General features: G+C 37.6%; 1 protein-coding gene across 1 annotated transcript in view; it reads right to left on the reverse strand.

The window, feature by feature from the left end:
* HIBADH (3-hydroxyisobutyrate dehydrogenase) overlaps window positions 1–17,557 on the reverse strand; it is a 112,579-nt gene that overhangs the window by 3,017 nt on the left and 92,005 nt on the right. The window contains exons 5-7 of the mRNA XM_055314703.1: window positions 12,268–12,401; window positions 10,174–10,250; window positions 2,586–2,742 (exon numbers count right to left, since the gene is read on the reverse strand). Of these exons, the coding sequence (XP_055170678.1) occupies window positions 2,586–2,742; window positions 10,174–10,250; window positions 12,268–12,401 (368 nt within the window). The remainder of the gene's footprint in view (window positions 1–2,585; window positions 2,743–10,173; window positions 10,251–12,267; window positions 12,402–17,557) is intronic.

The raw sequence follows: 17,557 nt of genomic DNA on the forward strand, positions 1-17,557 counted from the left end.
TGCCTGCTACCTTAAAGGATGGCCATTCGAAAAAGAGAAAAGTGATTAGTCAGTCTCTAAAAGTCTGGGAGGCATGTCTATCTTGAAATGTTAGAAAAAGAAGGCATCCTTTGAAGCTTATAATATATAATTTAAAATAAACAGATTTTCCACTTCACTAATCAAATATTTATGAATTCATGAGCTAAATGGGTAGTTCAGGAAAAAATATAACAATTGCAGTAAGTTTTCAACAAGTTAATGGAAGACCAAGTTGTTATGTTTTACAAGGAAATGGGTATATTGGGGGAATACCAAGAGTCATTGTGATTTTTCCGTATGTTGTCCTGTAGTGGTCTGTCACAGACAGACATCATGCTTGGAGAGTTCAGAAGAATGATCTAGTTTTCATATTGACTGTTCTGATTATACATACATAACATGCTAGAATTTTACGATGTTAAGACCTAGAAATAAGTGTACAAGCCTCTACTTCAATGACACACTAACATCATATCCCCTAGCACAATAAAACTCAATGGCAGTTGAGCAAAATGTCTCTTAAAAAGTAAAGCCTTGATCTTCCCGACCAGATATGGCTGCTTTATTCAATGTAGCATCGATGGGGATTTCTTTAACCTCCATCAATTTCCCTATGCCAATGTAATTAGCTATGGTTTCTGTTAATAGCAATCTAAAGTAACAAAAGATTTTTTTTAAGTTCCTAAGTACTCTCATTCCAAACAAAATTAATAAGTCTTCCTCTTTATAAGGGAAATCACAACTGCATTTCATAGAGGAAATGGCGGTAAAGGAGAATAGAAATATCCATATGTTTTACTCCTGCCTTGCCTCGTGCTGTTAGTAGAAAACGCTACCATTTATTATCAAGAAAGTTATTTTAAAGGAAGCACTTTAACGGTGGTGGATTCTTGGTGGGCAGGGACACTGAAGCAAATGGCAAAAGTGCAGGTGTGCCACAGAGTGGAGGACAGCTAGGGCGGAGTCCCCAGACAAAGACAGTACTGCAGAAGACCAGGAGGCCAAATTCATCTGACCCTTTTGATTAGAAGGCTCCTATTTTTATTTCACTCTACTTGTTGGCTGTTTGCTCTGCTGGAACCATTAGCAGTATTACAGAAACCGAATAACCCAATGGCTCACAACCCACTTCATATGGATACACAATAGAAACTGAGCATAAATGTGATTTTTTCCATTCTTCCATGTGCCCTAACAAATCACCTGCAGTTTCAATGAAAACAATACACTTAAGGAACTACTTCCTGTTTCTAACAACAGGCTACACAACACAATTACAAAAGCCTGTATGGAGGATATGCAAACAGAAATACAGGATACAGATTGGCATAAAAGTATTTTCTTAAATGAAACATGAGGAGAAATCAAACTGCAAAATAACAAACATAGTTTCAAACACTGCCCTAGCCAATAAATAAAGTGTGCTGATGACACGCCAGGAAATGCAACAGAAGCTGGGACAGAGGAGGCAAGGAAACATGGTGCAAGCAGAGGAACAGTCAGCCTGGAGGTTTGCAAGTGAGAGACAACAGGCAAAAATGAGTTCAGTATGGCTGAAGCCAAGACAGGAGCTGGGAGGGCAGAAACAAGATCGTAGGACAAGCAAAGGCTAAATGGAGGGCTTTGTAGGACAACTTGCAGAGATGGACTTTAATCAACAAATGATTGGAAACCATGAAAGAGACTTAGAAGGAGAAAAGGCCCACTCGGGTTTTTACATCTCAGGGAGCCTGCTCTTTCCCAAGATGTAGAAAATGAACCGGAGAGGAATATGAAAGGCAAGGAGACCAGTAAGGGGCTGATGTGGCATACCAAAGGAGGCTTAGCCAAGGTACTCGCAGTGGCAGAGGAGGCGACTGCATGAATTCAAGGCATATTTAGAAATAGAATGGACAGAATGTGATGGAGAATGAAGAAAAGTAAACTAAATATGGTGTCCAGGCATGTGCTTTATTACTTTTGTAATGGGGCGGGGCGGGGGGGGTCAATTATGGGAGCAGAGTGGGGTGGGAAATAGCTTTATGCAGAAATCTGAAAGTCTATTCCTTTAAAAAGTATTTTCTAAAGTGGAGATCACAAATAGGAGGAGGCCAACAATTTGCTTTTCATATGACTTTACACATTCCTAATACACACATTCCTAAAGCAGGAAGATGTATTTAGAAATCTAGCATCCTGAAAAAGATCCTCTCTTCTATTGTGATGGGTGTATCTAACGTCAATGTATTGTCAGAAAATTCTTACTGTGTCCATTCTAAGGATTTGGTGAATCAATGAAAATTTCTGATGAATAACAAAATTTTGCCATCTCATATTACAAATAAACCCGAGCACAAAATAAAACTCCCAGCCTATCCTTCTCATCTAAAAGGGCAGGAATCTAAATGAACAAGATAAGGATTTTTATCCAAGCTAAGTTTTAACTCATTTCCAGTGAATAAGTGAATTACTATTTTAGTAATCTTGCCTTCTAGGATAGACCTATGGTTTGTTAGAATGGGGGGGGTGGTTGGACCATTAAACATTTTTTTCCCTCTCTCGGGTAGTGTCAGCATTTACTATACCTTAGCCATGAGCGTTGCTCCAAATCCACCCTGATAGTTATTAGCTGATGGAACTCCATCCATCACCCCAGGTACGGGATTGTAAGTGTCACTGGACCAACACCGTCCTGAGCTCATATTTAGGATTTTTGCCAACAGTTTTGGGTCAAGCCCTAACCTGTCAAAGGTCAAAGAAGGAAGTGTCAAATGTCAAAATGTACAAGTCATGCGTGACTTACTTACATATGAGGATGCTCCATCTTCTTTCTCCATTTATTATGTGTCTTCAAAAATCAAAGCAGATTGATGAGAGCAAAGAACCCAATCTTAAATTACATGGCATTAAAAGCTAATGATTAAACATTTTGGAACCAGCAAGTTCCATGCTGAGAGAAAACCTTCTGTACTATCCTACTTTTAACAAATACCACACAGTTGGCCAAAGTGTTGATTTATCTCACACATGGGTTTTCTAGTCTTTCGGATATTATTGCATTTATGTGTCACATAAGAACCTTAAACCAATACGATAATCTAAATTCTACATTCTTTGTTTACAAATGATATATTTCAGAAAGAAACACTGACACATGAACTATGCATCATGGGCGTCCATGTGCATGCATTTATATGTATGTTTATTTGTTTAGCTTTTATGAGAATGAAAAAAGAGATGAGCCATGAGCAGTAAAATGAGCTTAAGAGAAGTTATCATTATAAAAGAAGACATTTCTTGCTGTAAACTTTGCCTTATTTATTAAATCTTCATTAGATGATCTTGCTTATGAAGCAAGTCTGCACAGAGCTGTGACATATGCTATCTATTCAGAGACATGCATTATAGTTCTGGGTCAACTGCTGATAAGGTTACTGATCCTGATAAAACAAAGCTTGCCCAAGCGGAAACATCATTTGTTCTATCACTGAGCTGATGGCATCAACGGCTGTTCAATATGGACTCCGAAAAAAAGGAGAATCAAAATACTGTGATACTTTGATTCTGAGTATCTTAATGCAGTTTGGGAAGCACCGTTTTGCTAAGTATCACTGTATCAAGTTTCAAATAAAACTTTCTACCCAGCAATTTATTGGTTTCTTTCATACAAAGAGCCATTATCAAACAATTGTCATAAAAGCTTTCTCTTAGAACCAATCTTTCAGAATTAAAAAAAAAAAGATGGAAAAGAGACACATGTAAATGTGTAACAAATTGTGCATTTTGGCATGCCTAAGTTCTTGTTTACCTCCTGTGTTTGAAACCTAGGTCTGTTTATTTCCCAATGTGAGTATCATGACCAGTACAACATTTTTCCAATGCTAGAACAAGGGGCAGCTAGGGCCGACAGCCAGGATATGTTTGTACTTAAGCACATAATACAACTGTTTTATAATCAGGCTTCGAGAAGTAGCTGTGGTTCAAAGGATATATATGGTGTGCCATATATGTGAATTCGTATGGTAGAGGCCATGTTATAACGGGGTTTTCTTAAGGATTATAACAGAAGATTCACTCTAAATCAGCTGCCACACATTCCATTCAATGGTAGACTGCCAGAAAGAACCCAACAGTTCATTAATTCCTTTATAAAAATCCAAGTTTATTACAGGTATAGTTTGCTATTGATGCTTTCCCTTTTTAAATAAAATGAAGCTATCAGTATGCTGTTATAGTAGATGACTTGGGAAAAGATAAAGCCAACGTGCATAGGGAATAATATGAAAAGTAAAATCACAAATAAATTAACAAGTAGTCTGCTGTAACTGCATATATATTCTCTAAGCACAACTGTTCAAGAATGTCTATGTCTAATGTGTTCCATGAGTAGGGAATATTTTTAGGACCCCAAAACATGGCTCTTCCCTTTTTTTTTTTTTTAAGATTATATTTATTTATTCATGATAGACGTAGAGAGAGAGAGGCAGAGACACCGGCAGAGGGAGAAGCAGGCTCCATGCCGGGAGCCTGACGTGGGACTCGATCCTGGGACTCCAGGATAGCACCCTAGGCCAAAGGCAGGTGCTAAACTGCAAGCTACCAGGGATCCCAAGCCACCCAGGGATCCTGGCTCTTCCCTTTCATTTGAAATATAATTTAGGTGTTTCTGAATTTAGGTTTTCTTTTAAAATGGCCCATCACGTTTAAAACAGCAGAGATACTCCTCTCTTCATAATCTACCTGGTTATACTCAACAGTACTCACAATAGTCTTTACTGCTAAAGCAATTCATACTCTGTCTCTAGTACTCACCAAAATGGTGAGCAAAGCTCATTATCCTTTGTAAAACCCTACATTTCATTTCTCTTGAGTGTTCAAGGAAAAATACTGGCACTGATTTATGGAACCCTGTTTGGTGAACATATTACTATTTAGAAGCATCCCAAGGGGCACGCAAAAAAGCCAGGTGGCAGTTGTTACATGCTCACTTTCAAATCTGATGCTTCCCCACTGTGCTGACTCCCCTTTAGGAGATGGCTACTCCCTCTCCGCTTTTTCTCCCCCGACTCCCCACCCTACAGCAAAGTGTATCATTAAAAAGAGCAAGTTAGAAGTGTTTTGCATTTCATCTTTCTGAGGATTCTTTCACTGGCACATATATAACTGACAGTTAAAATTAGACATAATATTAAAATCAGTTACTGAAGTCTTCTGTCTTCCACTGTGCCTAAGGCTTGTAATGGTCTGAAACCAGCTAGAATACACAGTAATTGTCATTCAGAGAGTCTATCCTAGAACGTCATGCTTCACTGGAGAAGACTGAGTTTCCATTTGAAATCAACAAATTAATCCAAGACAGGTATCTGAAAGGGCAAGTTTAATAGGAAGCAGCTACTGGGCTCTCAACCATGATAAAATGTTATTGCTGTTTCCCTGTAAATTGGCTGGGAACATATGATACTTTCTGCATAAGAGCCCCATTGCTGTTCAGGAGATATACAGCTCAAGCCATCAAAAGGATGACAGTCTGTCAGTCCCCATAATAACTTGCCACTGGATGTGGTTCGAGAGTGTGCGCGTGCATGCATGTGGCTTTACAATTGCTGGAATGTTCTCTGATATAAACAGAGAATGAATTCATTGCTCTGACCGCATATATAATGCAACTCAAATAAACATCACTGTGTCAAATCTCCTCACCTTTAAATCACATTAATTTTAAATGAACTTTTGAGAGAAGTAAAAATGATGCATATACTGTAAAAAAAAATTAAAAGAGAATCCAAATGTTTGCCTTCACTGTAACCAAGGCTTTTAAGGACGAAAAAGGCTGTTCACCTTATATTCTCTAGAAGATTCTATACTGTCTAGTTTTATGTAAGAGCAAAGCAAATTATGTCACTAAACTGAAATGTTTGTATCACAGAAACAGATCTGGAAATGAAACACTTAAGACTATGTCAGTTTTAATCAATCATTCGCTTATTCATCAATGTTTACACAGATCTGCCATGTGCAGGTGCTGTGCTTGGAGCCAAGGAGACATATGTAAGGAAGCTAAGAAGAGGCTGGGTCTGTCCTCCAGGAATGGGCCAGTTAAGACACATACACACAGGTAACTTTTACCTGAGTCAGGAGAAGTGCCTCCCTCCCCCTTTCCCCTTACAAATCTTCACTGAGTACCTACTACATGCTAGGTATGTTCTTAAGATACATCAATGAGGAGATAAAGCCAACCGCTTTCATGGAGCTTGCATTCTAAGCGGGGGAGACAGGCAATAAACAAACACATAAATAGACATGCCAGCTGGTGAGAAGTGTTATGAAGAAACTATTTAAAAGTACAGCTCAGGAGCACCTGGGTGGCTCAGTCAGTTAAGCGTCTGCCCTTGGCTCAGGTAATGATCCCAGGATCCTGGGATAGGGTCCTAGGATCGAGCCCCACATCAGGCTCCCTGCTCAGTGGGGAGCCTGCTTCTCCCTCTCCCTCTGCCTGATGCTCCGCCTGTTGGTGCTCTGTTAAATAAATAAATACAATCTTAAAAAAAAAAAAAGGACAACTCAATTCAAATACTAACCACAGGCACCATCAATAACATCAATAGCTACCATGTTGAGCACCTACAATGTGCCAGAACTGGTTTAAAAGATTCACATGTATTAGCTCATTTAATTTTAGCAACAGTCCTGTAAATAGATATTATTCTTTTGTCATTTTATAGATGAGAAAAGCTTAAGTCTGTGGCAGAGCTAGGATATAGGCATTGACAGACACCCAAAATCCCACTTCCTGAATCTCATTGGGTCATGTGAGTAGTGAACTTAACAGTCAATAATCCAATATGATGGTGTCTTATCAGTTTACTAAAAAAAATTTGATCAAACTTTTATTATAAACCATTTGCCACTTGTTAATTATTGTATATGTGTTAAGGTATACAGCTAAGAGGCTTCAGGTCATCACAAAATGAAAATACAACACTGTCCTAAGGGCAGTAGCCAAGAAACTAAAATTATGCTTATGGGAAAGTTCTCATCTTGAACAGCCTTCCAGAACTTCAACAGTTTTGTTTCTTTTAAGGTGGAAGAAGACATGGTTGTTGCTACAAGGGCCTGGGACCAGGCTGGTAATGCAAGTGACAGGTTATACCACCAATATTGAAAAAAAAAAAAGGGAAAAAAGTCAATTCCTGGCAGAGCAAAAATAAAGACACAACAAAACTTCCATTATCAACATTGTTCCTTTGTGATGTACAGGAATAAAACTTCTCTAACCTAAGCAGGGTACCTTCGGTGCCATAAAACTATGTTCTAAGTCCTAATTAGAACCCAATTAGAAGGTAAAAGGTATAATAAAAAAGAATCTCAAAATATGTTGTATACCCATATTTTTTATGCTTTACTTTTCTTACAGCATTTTAAAATTTCACTAACACCCATAAAAATTTACTGTAAAATATCGTAGGGTCACTAAAGGTTTTAAACTGTAAGGTTTTATTCTATTTTTTTTTAATATGGGAAACACTTTTCTAGAAAAAATACTGACTTATGAGGATGAAATTAATCAGAAATGATCACTTCATAGGAATAGGTGACTCAATTTGTAAATGTTGACACTAATGCTCTAAAAAATTTCACTTCAGAGTGAACAGAATATAAATGTGGCTGAGCCACTTTGATGCTGTACTACTTTGTGGGAATTTACTACTTGGGAATTTATGCTTGCTGATGCCAATTTTCTCTTTCACCTTGCAAAGCTCAATAAATCGTGGCCACTCTCTATACTCTATTAGAGAACAATCCTGTCATTTTAAACCATGTCTGTAAACCATGGAGAAAAGACAATAGCAAAAGCAATCATTTTTAGGACTTTCAAACCACTGAGAATCTTTGTAAGATAAACTGATAAAATCCTAATGTTATGAAAATAAGCAATTCATTAGTATAATCTAAGGCACCAGAAACTTATAAATTAATATAACAGTTAAGTAAAACTAGGGAGTTCCTAATTTGTGTCCATTATTTATATATAATACATGTGAATATTAGATAGATATAGTAATATATATATATATGTATCAGTAACCAATGTATGTACAGTTTCAGAAAAATTAAACATTTAAAGTTTCATCTTTCTAAGCCCTGTTTTTATCATATTGGATCAAAACCAATAATAAAGGAAACCTATCTGTTGCTTTTGCTTCTAACATCTCTATTTGAAATTTTATCTTAGTCTCGGGGTCCAAGTCCCTGCTCCGCAGTGTCGGGTATACTTGGACCCAAGCTCGAGCTTGTAAATAAACCCTTGTGTGTTTGCAAAAAAAAAAAAAAAGAAAAGAAAAAAAGAAAGAAAGAAAGAAATTTTATCACTTTTCATCTTCTCTTTGATAACAAACTCACTGTAGTTGCCAATGTATATATTTCATTTTATATACAATTCATTTGATTCAAATGACTTTCATGCTATTCTTGATTAGCTGGTGTTTGGAGTTAGACTTCTATAAGCACTAACCATACAAAAAGTTCATTTTAGGATAGCAAGTGATTATCTAATAAGAGTTTTGATAAGGAAATTATCTGAGCAAGGCCAGAGAATGCATCACTATTCCTAAGGAAGACCCTGACCCAGTGATGCTCGAGTAAGAAGCAAGAATAAAAAACAAACTGGCAAAGATAAAGAAGGAAATTTCAGTAGAGCATAGCCCAGGTTATCTACACTTTGGCTTTTTAATTAGATAATTCATTTCTATCCAGAAGAATGAAACTAAAATTCTAAGGATGCATATGCATAGTAATACTCCAATCCTATTGTCAACACCAATTAGTTTTGGTTCCAGAAATTTACATCTTCCTCTTCCATGAAATTAGTCTGGAGGATGGACATGAAAACGAGTTACTAGTAACAAGTTTTTCATTTGAGTAAGTGACCCACAGCCTAAAACTGGCTACAATACAGACATACCACTCTGAACAACTTCCTGTATCCTACCAGTTTTATTAAGGCTTTGTACAGATATGCCTTACCATCTTACAGACATTCAATTTTAAAATGTAAATGGTACAGGATATTGATAAACCAATTAGCACTGATGCAAAGCAAATTCCTCTTTTATCTCAATTACAACATGACAACTTAATAGGTCAAGATAGTTTAACATCTGAGACAAGGGCAATTCAATAAACAACAGCATCTTGATATGGTAATTAAGAGGAAATGTGAATCCATTACTGTGTTTTAAAAAATATCTCAAGCACTTTGGCTCTTTTTTATTGCTTTTATCAAAAGCTGTGATATGAAACACTACTCTGACTTGTGAAATATCTGGTAAGCAGTTTGGGGAAGTGTGAAGAAAACACCTGAGTAAAGCATCTTGCTAATTAAGCATTTTCTAAAGTAAGAAATGTATATTTATTATTATGATATACAAAACATTCAAAAAATTAATTAGGTGATTAATCATATGTAACATTCCTAACCCAAAAGATTAAAGGCTAAAATTAAGACATTAACCTTAAGCATTCTAAAGGATGATCATCATCATAGGAGAAACAAAATTCCTGCATCATTTTAAGCAAAGTATGAATGCCATTTTATTTTAATGGAAAGTTATATCCTTAATGTAAAGTAACAAAACCGTAAGCAAGTTAAAATAAAAGAATTACGCGCGTGAGTTGCAGCTTTATGAATGCCATTCAGTTTATCCCAAGACTAAACCACCAAGAACCCTTTTAGTGTAGATTTTGGAGACTATATTTAAAGTAGATACATAAAACCGGTCATGTGGTAGCATAATACCTGAACTCACCATACATTAAAACAGTGTTTTATACAAATTTGTCCTACACTGCTGAAGTACGTTTAAATTTTTATAGTAAAAGTGTTTCTTGCATTTCAATACAAGAGAAGAAATGGTGCTCCCATAAAAAAAGGATAATGTAACTTCGAATATATAGCACAAATACATTTTATGGCTATGGCAAAGACTACCATGCTCTCTGGGGTCCTACTGGTCATCAAATAAGCAAAATCTATTAAAGTTCAATAATGAAGTACTTTCAAAATGTTCCTGGATAACTCATTTATCTCTCATGAACATTTTTTTTGACATCAGAAAATCAAATAGGAAAGCTCATAAAAATTGTTAGTACATGAAAAATATATATTCAACAAACCTGATTCCAAGATTCATAGCTTCAGCAGTTCCAATCATGCTAATGGCTAACAGCATGTTGTTGCAGATCTTTGCAGCCTGAAAATAAATGGAGTACATATTAAATATCTTTATTTTCAAGTTGTAGCTCACAGGAAGTTGTTTTTTACTCAACCCCACAAGTTTTTTTTTCCTAAAAGTAAGAGCATTTAGCTGTTGATTCTCTCAAATGGGGAAAGGAACATGGTGCCACATGCCTCCTTCCGAGCCTACCAAGCTATCTGGGAGCAGACTCCTCCACTGGGTAAGAATCTCATAGTTGTGACTAAGCTCTTCCTGTGGGCTCAGTCTAGAAGAAATACTGGTCTATGTGGTATAACTGCCCTTTTTTTTTTTTCCAGTTTCATTGAAATAGAGTTGACATACAGCACTGTATACATTTAGGTTGTACAGCATAATGATTTGACTTACACATAGCATGCAATGGTTACCATAAGTTTAGTTAACATCCACCGTCTCATACAGATATAAAAACTACATGTACATATATATTTTTTTCCTTGTGATGAAACCTCTTAGGATTTACTCTCTTGATACGTTCCATATATATCATGCGGCAGTGTTAGCTCTAGTCATCATGTTGTACACTAAATCCCTAGCACAACTGCTCTTTATGGAATGAGGCTTACATCCTAATTTGGGCAATGGAGTGATACACTGAAGATAAAGGCAACAAACAAACAAAATTTGGAAAATTGTATGGCTATAAGATCACTGAGGGCAGGAGCAGAGAGGAAATAGAACCTGAAACCCATTTCTTGGAAGGCCTGACAGGAATTTAAATAAGAAAGAGAGAGAAAGGAAGAGAAGAAAGAAAAAGGTAAATATATAAGAGGGATTAAATATATCAGAACATGGGATGTTCCCAAGAACAGTAAGAAAACTGACTCATGTACATATGTTTTAAGGAATGGTGAGAAATTTGATAGTTAAGACTGAGAGCTATGAAAGCTAGCTAGAGTGGAGAGTTAAAATTTGACATGAAAATAGGCATCTACTCAGTTTCAGAATGGGGATGTCTATGATGATATAAACATCTTAATGGAGTTGGCTTTGGTTACAGTTTTTGGCAGAGTGGTAAAGCTGGCATCCAGGGCTTCTGAGCAGTGCACAAAATTTGAGCTAATGAGAGATTGGACCAGGTTATGTGAGGAATGGAGAAAACTGTCAACAATGAGAGACACTGAAGCAAAAATCAATAGAACCTGGAGACTGGACAAGAGAATGGAGACAACAGGTGTATCTGAGATAATACCAAAGTCTTGAATAAGATAAAGAGGGTGGCAGCAACCAGGACTGAGGATTGAGAGGGGAGATCTAGTGAGAGTATGTGTGTTGGTGGGAACGGGACAACTAGTTTGATTTCACTGCTGTCATTCACCTCTATCTGATTAGAGAATTGATATATTTCTAAATGAAAATTATTTGCTTTTCAAGAAAAAGATTACAGTATATAGGTCACTTCTTCCTATTACAAACAGTTATAGCTAGTAATTATATAGAGGATAACAGCAACCCAGACACCATGAGCACTTCACATGGAAGCAGTTTTAAGAATGGTTTCAATGGTGATATTAGAATCTGAATGATGGAACTTTTAATATCTTTTAAAGTAAGTTAATTGGCTGGTGTCTGCTTAATTACAATAGGAATAATAGAAGACTAATTTATTCCAAATTAATTTAAGAAAATCTGAGCAAACAAAGGGGCACCTGGGTGGCTCAGTCGGTTAAGAATCTGACTCTTGATTTTAGTTCAAGTCATGGTCTCAAGGTTGTGGGACTGGGCCCTGTGTTGGGCCCTGGGTTGGGCTCTGCACTGGGCATGGAGCCTGCTTGGGCTTCTTTTTCTCCATCTCCCTCTGCCTCTATCTGCTGCCCCTGGGTTCTCTCTCTCTCTCTCAAGAAAACAAAACAAAACAAACTCCGAGCAAACAAAGAATCCATAGATAGAACAGAGTAGGGAGGAATAAGAAATAAGAATGTGGTCAGGAAAGAGAAATGAACATTAGGCAATTTTATATCATCAAGTCAGGTCATTAATGTGAAAATGTTACCTGCCCGGTCCCAACAGCTCCACAATACACCACATTGGAGCCCATGCACCCCAGCAACTCCTGGGCAGCAGCAAATTCATCTTCGACTCCTCCCACCATAAATGTGAGGTTCCCAGACCGAGCAGCTCCCACACCTGAATGGTTTTGGGGTAAAGGGATAGAACAAAAGGATACATTTCTTCAAGTGTTTAAGTAGATAGTAAAATTAGAGAAAATCCCCCAAACAAATGAAAAACATCTTGCCTCCAAACTATATTTATGTTAGGAATGTATAAGATACTCTACATCTCTTCTGGAATGTGTGTGTGTGTGTGTGTTTGTGTGTATTTCTTTAAGTAAGTTTTATGCTCAACATGGGGATTGATCTCATGACCCCAAGATCAAGAGTCACATGCTTACAGACTGAGCCACCCAGGTGCCCCTCTCCTAGAATATTTTAAAAATCAAGTATTGTGGAACTTAATCATAAACCAAAAAACATACAGATTCAAATTCTTATTCTCAATTCTTTTCAAATATCTGACACAATCATGGCATGAGAGGTACAGGAATCTGAAATGTGTATTTTATGATTCATGTGCATCCATTATTCTAAGAAACCTATTCAGTAATAGAAAGTATATGCAAAGGTAACTTGTGGCCCTGACCAGTATGAGAACAGCCAGGGAGAGGGATCTGCTGCCTGAGTTTGGATTTGGGGGTCTGTGGCCCATTTGCTTGCTCTCCACATACTATCTGCAGATGAGATCTACAAAGAGGAAGACCTGGCTCTCTTTCCCACAGACAAGTACATGCAAATGGTATTTCAGATGGTAAGAGTCTTTTCTAAGGTAAAGAAAATAGTTGCTTATGTAGACTGATTATTCTGATGTACACTTTCCAATATTATTTTATTTTTATTTTCCCTCCTGCTATATACTTTTTGGGCAATTCATTCTTAGTGATGTATGTATGAGCAAGAAGAAGAAATGAGCTTTGGTTTGGCTACTCCTTCATAGCTCTTAACAAAGGTTTGATGCATATTCATTGACTGAAATGGTTAGCACACAAAATATGTCCTAGACTTGTCCTAAAAAAGGAAGGGAAGCTTCATTCATCTAAAACCAAGAGCATGGATCCTTGGGTGGTGCAGCGGTTTGGCGCCTGCCTTTGGCCCAGGGCACGATCCTGGAGACCCGGGATCGAGTCCCACGTCGGGCTCTTGGTGCATGGAGCCTGCTTCTCCCTCTGCCCGTGTCTCTGCCTCTTCTCTCTCTCTCTCTCTCTGTGACTATCATAAATAAATAAATTTTTTAAAAATTTAAAAAAATAAATAAAAATAAAACCAAGAGCATTATTGCTGCTCTTAATATTAGAGAAATTTTAATTCATAATTTTCAAGTTAGGTTTTGTTGATCAAAACTAGGAAAGTATGTGGAAGAGCTATATTAGGACGATTTTTCCCTTACACTTTATAGTACAGCTAGGAATAAAGAAATCGTAATTGTCTATACTATGTATCAAACCTGGCCATTAGAACAGACAACTGCAAGTAATGGCCTACTTTTTAATTTAATTTATTCAATGAAATACACGTAGTTTATACATATAAAAAGCACAAATAAAGAGATCTCTATTTCACTGAAATAGTGAATATTTTGCTATTGCCAAATCAAGTAGCCTTTTCCATTTTACAGTTCATGCTATTTTAAACTAATTATTAAAAGCAAGAGAGATCAACATTATGTTAGCCAAATAATTGTGGAAGAGGGAGTGCCCATGTGTTATGAAAGCCTCAGATGCTCACACATAAGGTTAAATTACATTATTTCACAATGTTTTCAGATACATTTTGGAAATGATCATATACAAAAACCCAATTATAATAAATGCTTTTAATTAGCTGGTCTGAAAACAAAAAACAAAAAGAGAATTAACTGGTCTGTGTCCTTTGAACAGTCTGATAATGTTGAAATTTAAGTGACTGTCACTTTGTTAGTTTCTAATTTACTTCACCAAGATGGTAGACCATTATTGTTTTACAATTATTTTGCTCAATTTCTATAACCATTTTTATTCAAACCACATAACCATCCTTATTCCTAATCCTGTTGATCTGACCTAGGAAAATTAAGTAGATGATTTAAGTCAAAGCTTACAAACAAATCCAGCACTATCCATCATAGGTCAATAGCTTTGTATCTAGATTACAGATTGCTAAATAGCTTCAGAGAGTCATTTATTAAAGGAAAATTAATGCTGACAATGGTTCTCAGCTGGTTAATCTTTTGACAGGTGTACTTTCTCACTTGTTCAAACACATTATTTCAAAAAGAAGAAATAAGTTACTTAAGCAAGAGAAGATCACAAAAGAAAGAATAAGTCATCTTTTAATTCAGAGGTCTGTGGTATTTCCACTCTCCTCTCAATGTGGTGGCTTTTTTCATAACCCACACTCTAGTGTAGAGGTCTGGCTACATTGGGTAATTCTAAAGATTTGGCATTCCTTGGGACCAAATCCTGTTTTTCCATATATATTCCTCTAAGTATGTGACACTATGAAGCTTAGTCTCATTCCAAAAGCAAAATTAAGACCTGAGTAATCCTAAAATAAATGTAACCATTTTGAGCTTAGGAAATAATATCCAAGAAGGAGGAACTCTAAAGTTGTATAAGACATCCCATGGATTTCAGCAGACACTATAGAGACTTTGATGTCTATCAATAATAAACAATAAATTTATTATATTGCCATGTCTTTTTTTTTAAAGGTTTTTTTTTTAAGATTTATTTATTTATTTATTCAGAGAGAGAGAGAGAGAAAGAGGCAGAGACACAGGCAGAGGGAGAAGCAGGCTCCATGCAGGGAGCCTGACGTGGGACTCGATCCTGGGACCCCAGGATCACACCCCGGGCTGCAGGCGGCGCTAAACCGCTGCGCCACCAGGGATGCCCTGCCATGTCTTTTTAATTCAAGTCCACTTCCCAAAACAGGAATACAGACTGCACACTCATGCAGTTGCTAGAATATTGGGAGAAGTATTTATTTTAACCTTACATCTTAGTAATTGTACATATACAAAATCAAAATATATCCCGTACTTCATTCTATTACAGCATTTACAACACCTTATTAAAATATTTGATTTTCTTATCCTGGTTGCTCCATTATACTATAAGCTTCTACAACATTAGCACTGAGGTTTTGTTTATGTCAGCATTCCCATTATCTAATGCAGTATATGATATATTCAGTAGATGGTCATTTGATAAATAAATTCATAAACATGGTAGAAAGTAAAAAATCTGGAGATGGAATATCTGGTTTGGGGGATGTGCCATTTGCTGGCTGTGTGGTTCTCTGTATAAAACAGGAAAAGCATTAAAAACTTCTTCATAGAATGGCTGTGAATATATGAACTTATATATGTTGTAAAATATGACATGCTCTTTAAATGTCAGGTCTACTACTTTACACCTTGAGTTTGTAGAGTAGGAGTCTTATTTTTACCTACATAATGCCTCATGTCCTTTCTTTTTCTAAAGATTTTATTTCTTTATTCATGATAGACAGAGAGAGAGAGGCAGAGACACAAGCAGAGGGCGAAGCAGGCTCCATGCAGGGAGAGCCCGATGTGGCACTCAGTTCCGGGTCTCCAGGATCATGCCCTGGGCTGAAGGCAGGAGCTAAACCGCCAAGCCACCCAGGGATCCCCCTCATGTCCTTTCTTATCTGGTTATCTAAGCCATTGTCTTCTCTAGGCTTTTTACCCTCTCTGGCTGAACATTAGGTGGTTTGAGCTGAACCTATAAACAGTAGAAAGAAGCAGGCTCAAGTGAGGAAGTACTAAAGTGGTACATGGACAGTGGTGTTAAATTACAGTGAAAACCTCTTGTAAAACCTTTCAGTGGCAGCAAAGTATATGGGAAAGTGACAAGAATGCTGCATTTATTTTAGTCATTCAACAAAATTAACTGGGAACCTACTGAATCAGGCCCTGTGATAAGTCCTGGAGTTAAGGATGAATAACTTATGACCCCACTCCTAAGCTGTTACACACTTGTGATCCAGCCACTTCTCTCCTTACCCATCGATGCCACCACCCTAGACTGAGCCATCACTGTCTCTCATCTGCACTACAGCAACACCCTCCTATTTGCTCTCCCTCTGGCTCTTCCTTCCATAGACTGTCCCCCATATGGCAGCCAGAGGGACCCTTTTAAAACAGAAATCTAGGGCACCTGGGTGGCTCAGTCAGTTAAGCATCTGCCTTTGGCTCAGGTCATGATCTCAGGATCCTAGGATCCAGTCTTGCATTAGGCTCCCTGCTCAGTGGGGAGTCTGCTTCTCCTTCTCTCTCCCTCTGCCTCTCCTGCTCCTGCTCTTTCTCTGGTAAAAAATAAAATATTTAAATAAATAAATAAAACAGATCTAGTTCATGTTTTCTCCTTACTCTGAAGCCTCCAAAAGCTTCCCATTACTCTCAGTATAAAATCCAAAGTCCTACAAAGCCCCACAAAGACCTCAACGATGGCGGTCCTTGGTTACCTCTCCCATCACATCGCATCCCATTCTCTTCTTTGTTCAGTGCTTTCCCACCATCCTGGACTCCTACTGTTCCTGAAAGAGGTCAAATATGTTCCCATCTTGGGCAGCCCAGGTGGCTCAGCGGTTTGGCACCTGCCTTTGGCCCAGGGCGTGATCCTGGAGACCTGGGATCGAGTCCCACATCAGGCTCCCTGCATGGAGCCTTCTTCTCCCTCTGGCTGTGTCTCTGCCTCTCTCTCTCTCTCTCTCTCTCTCTCTCTCTCTCTCATGAATGAATAAATAAATAAAATCTTAAAAAAAAAACAAATATGTTCCCATCTCAAGGCCTTGCACTTGCTGTCCTTTTGCCTAAAATGTTCTTCCCCTAGATATTCATGACTTATTTCCTCTACTTTATTCAGATTTCTTCTCAAATTTACCTCTTCCCTGACCATTTAGTCTGACCACCAGAAAAACACCCCACCACGCTTTAGCCCCTTTTCTGCTTTAATTTTCTTCACAGTATTTATTACCATCTGTTTATTTTGACACCTCTATCTGGTTTTGGTCCTTTTCCCCACATGAACATTGGCTCCATGAGGGCAGTAGCTCTACTAGCTCACTCACACCATGTGCATAGTGTCTGGTACATAAGAAGCTCAGTAAAACAGAATTTTCTTCTAAAAAGAGTGATACAGAAGGAGGCAATCATGGAGGGAAGAGCAAGGACATAGGTGACTGCAGTCCTGGGTGATAACTGTTTTCATTGAGATGCACAGAGAT

Source organism: Nyctereutes procyonoides, unplaced genomic scaffold, assembly GCF_905146905.1.
Source record: "Nyctereutes procyonoides isolate TBG_1078 unplaced genomic scaffold, NYPRO_anot_genome, whole genome shotgun sequence".
Classification (NCBI taxonomy): Eukaryota; Metazoa; Chordata; class Mammalia; order Carnivora; family Canidae; genus Nyctereutes; species Nyctereutes procyonoides.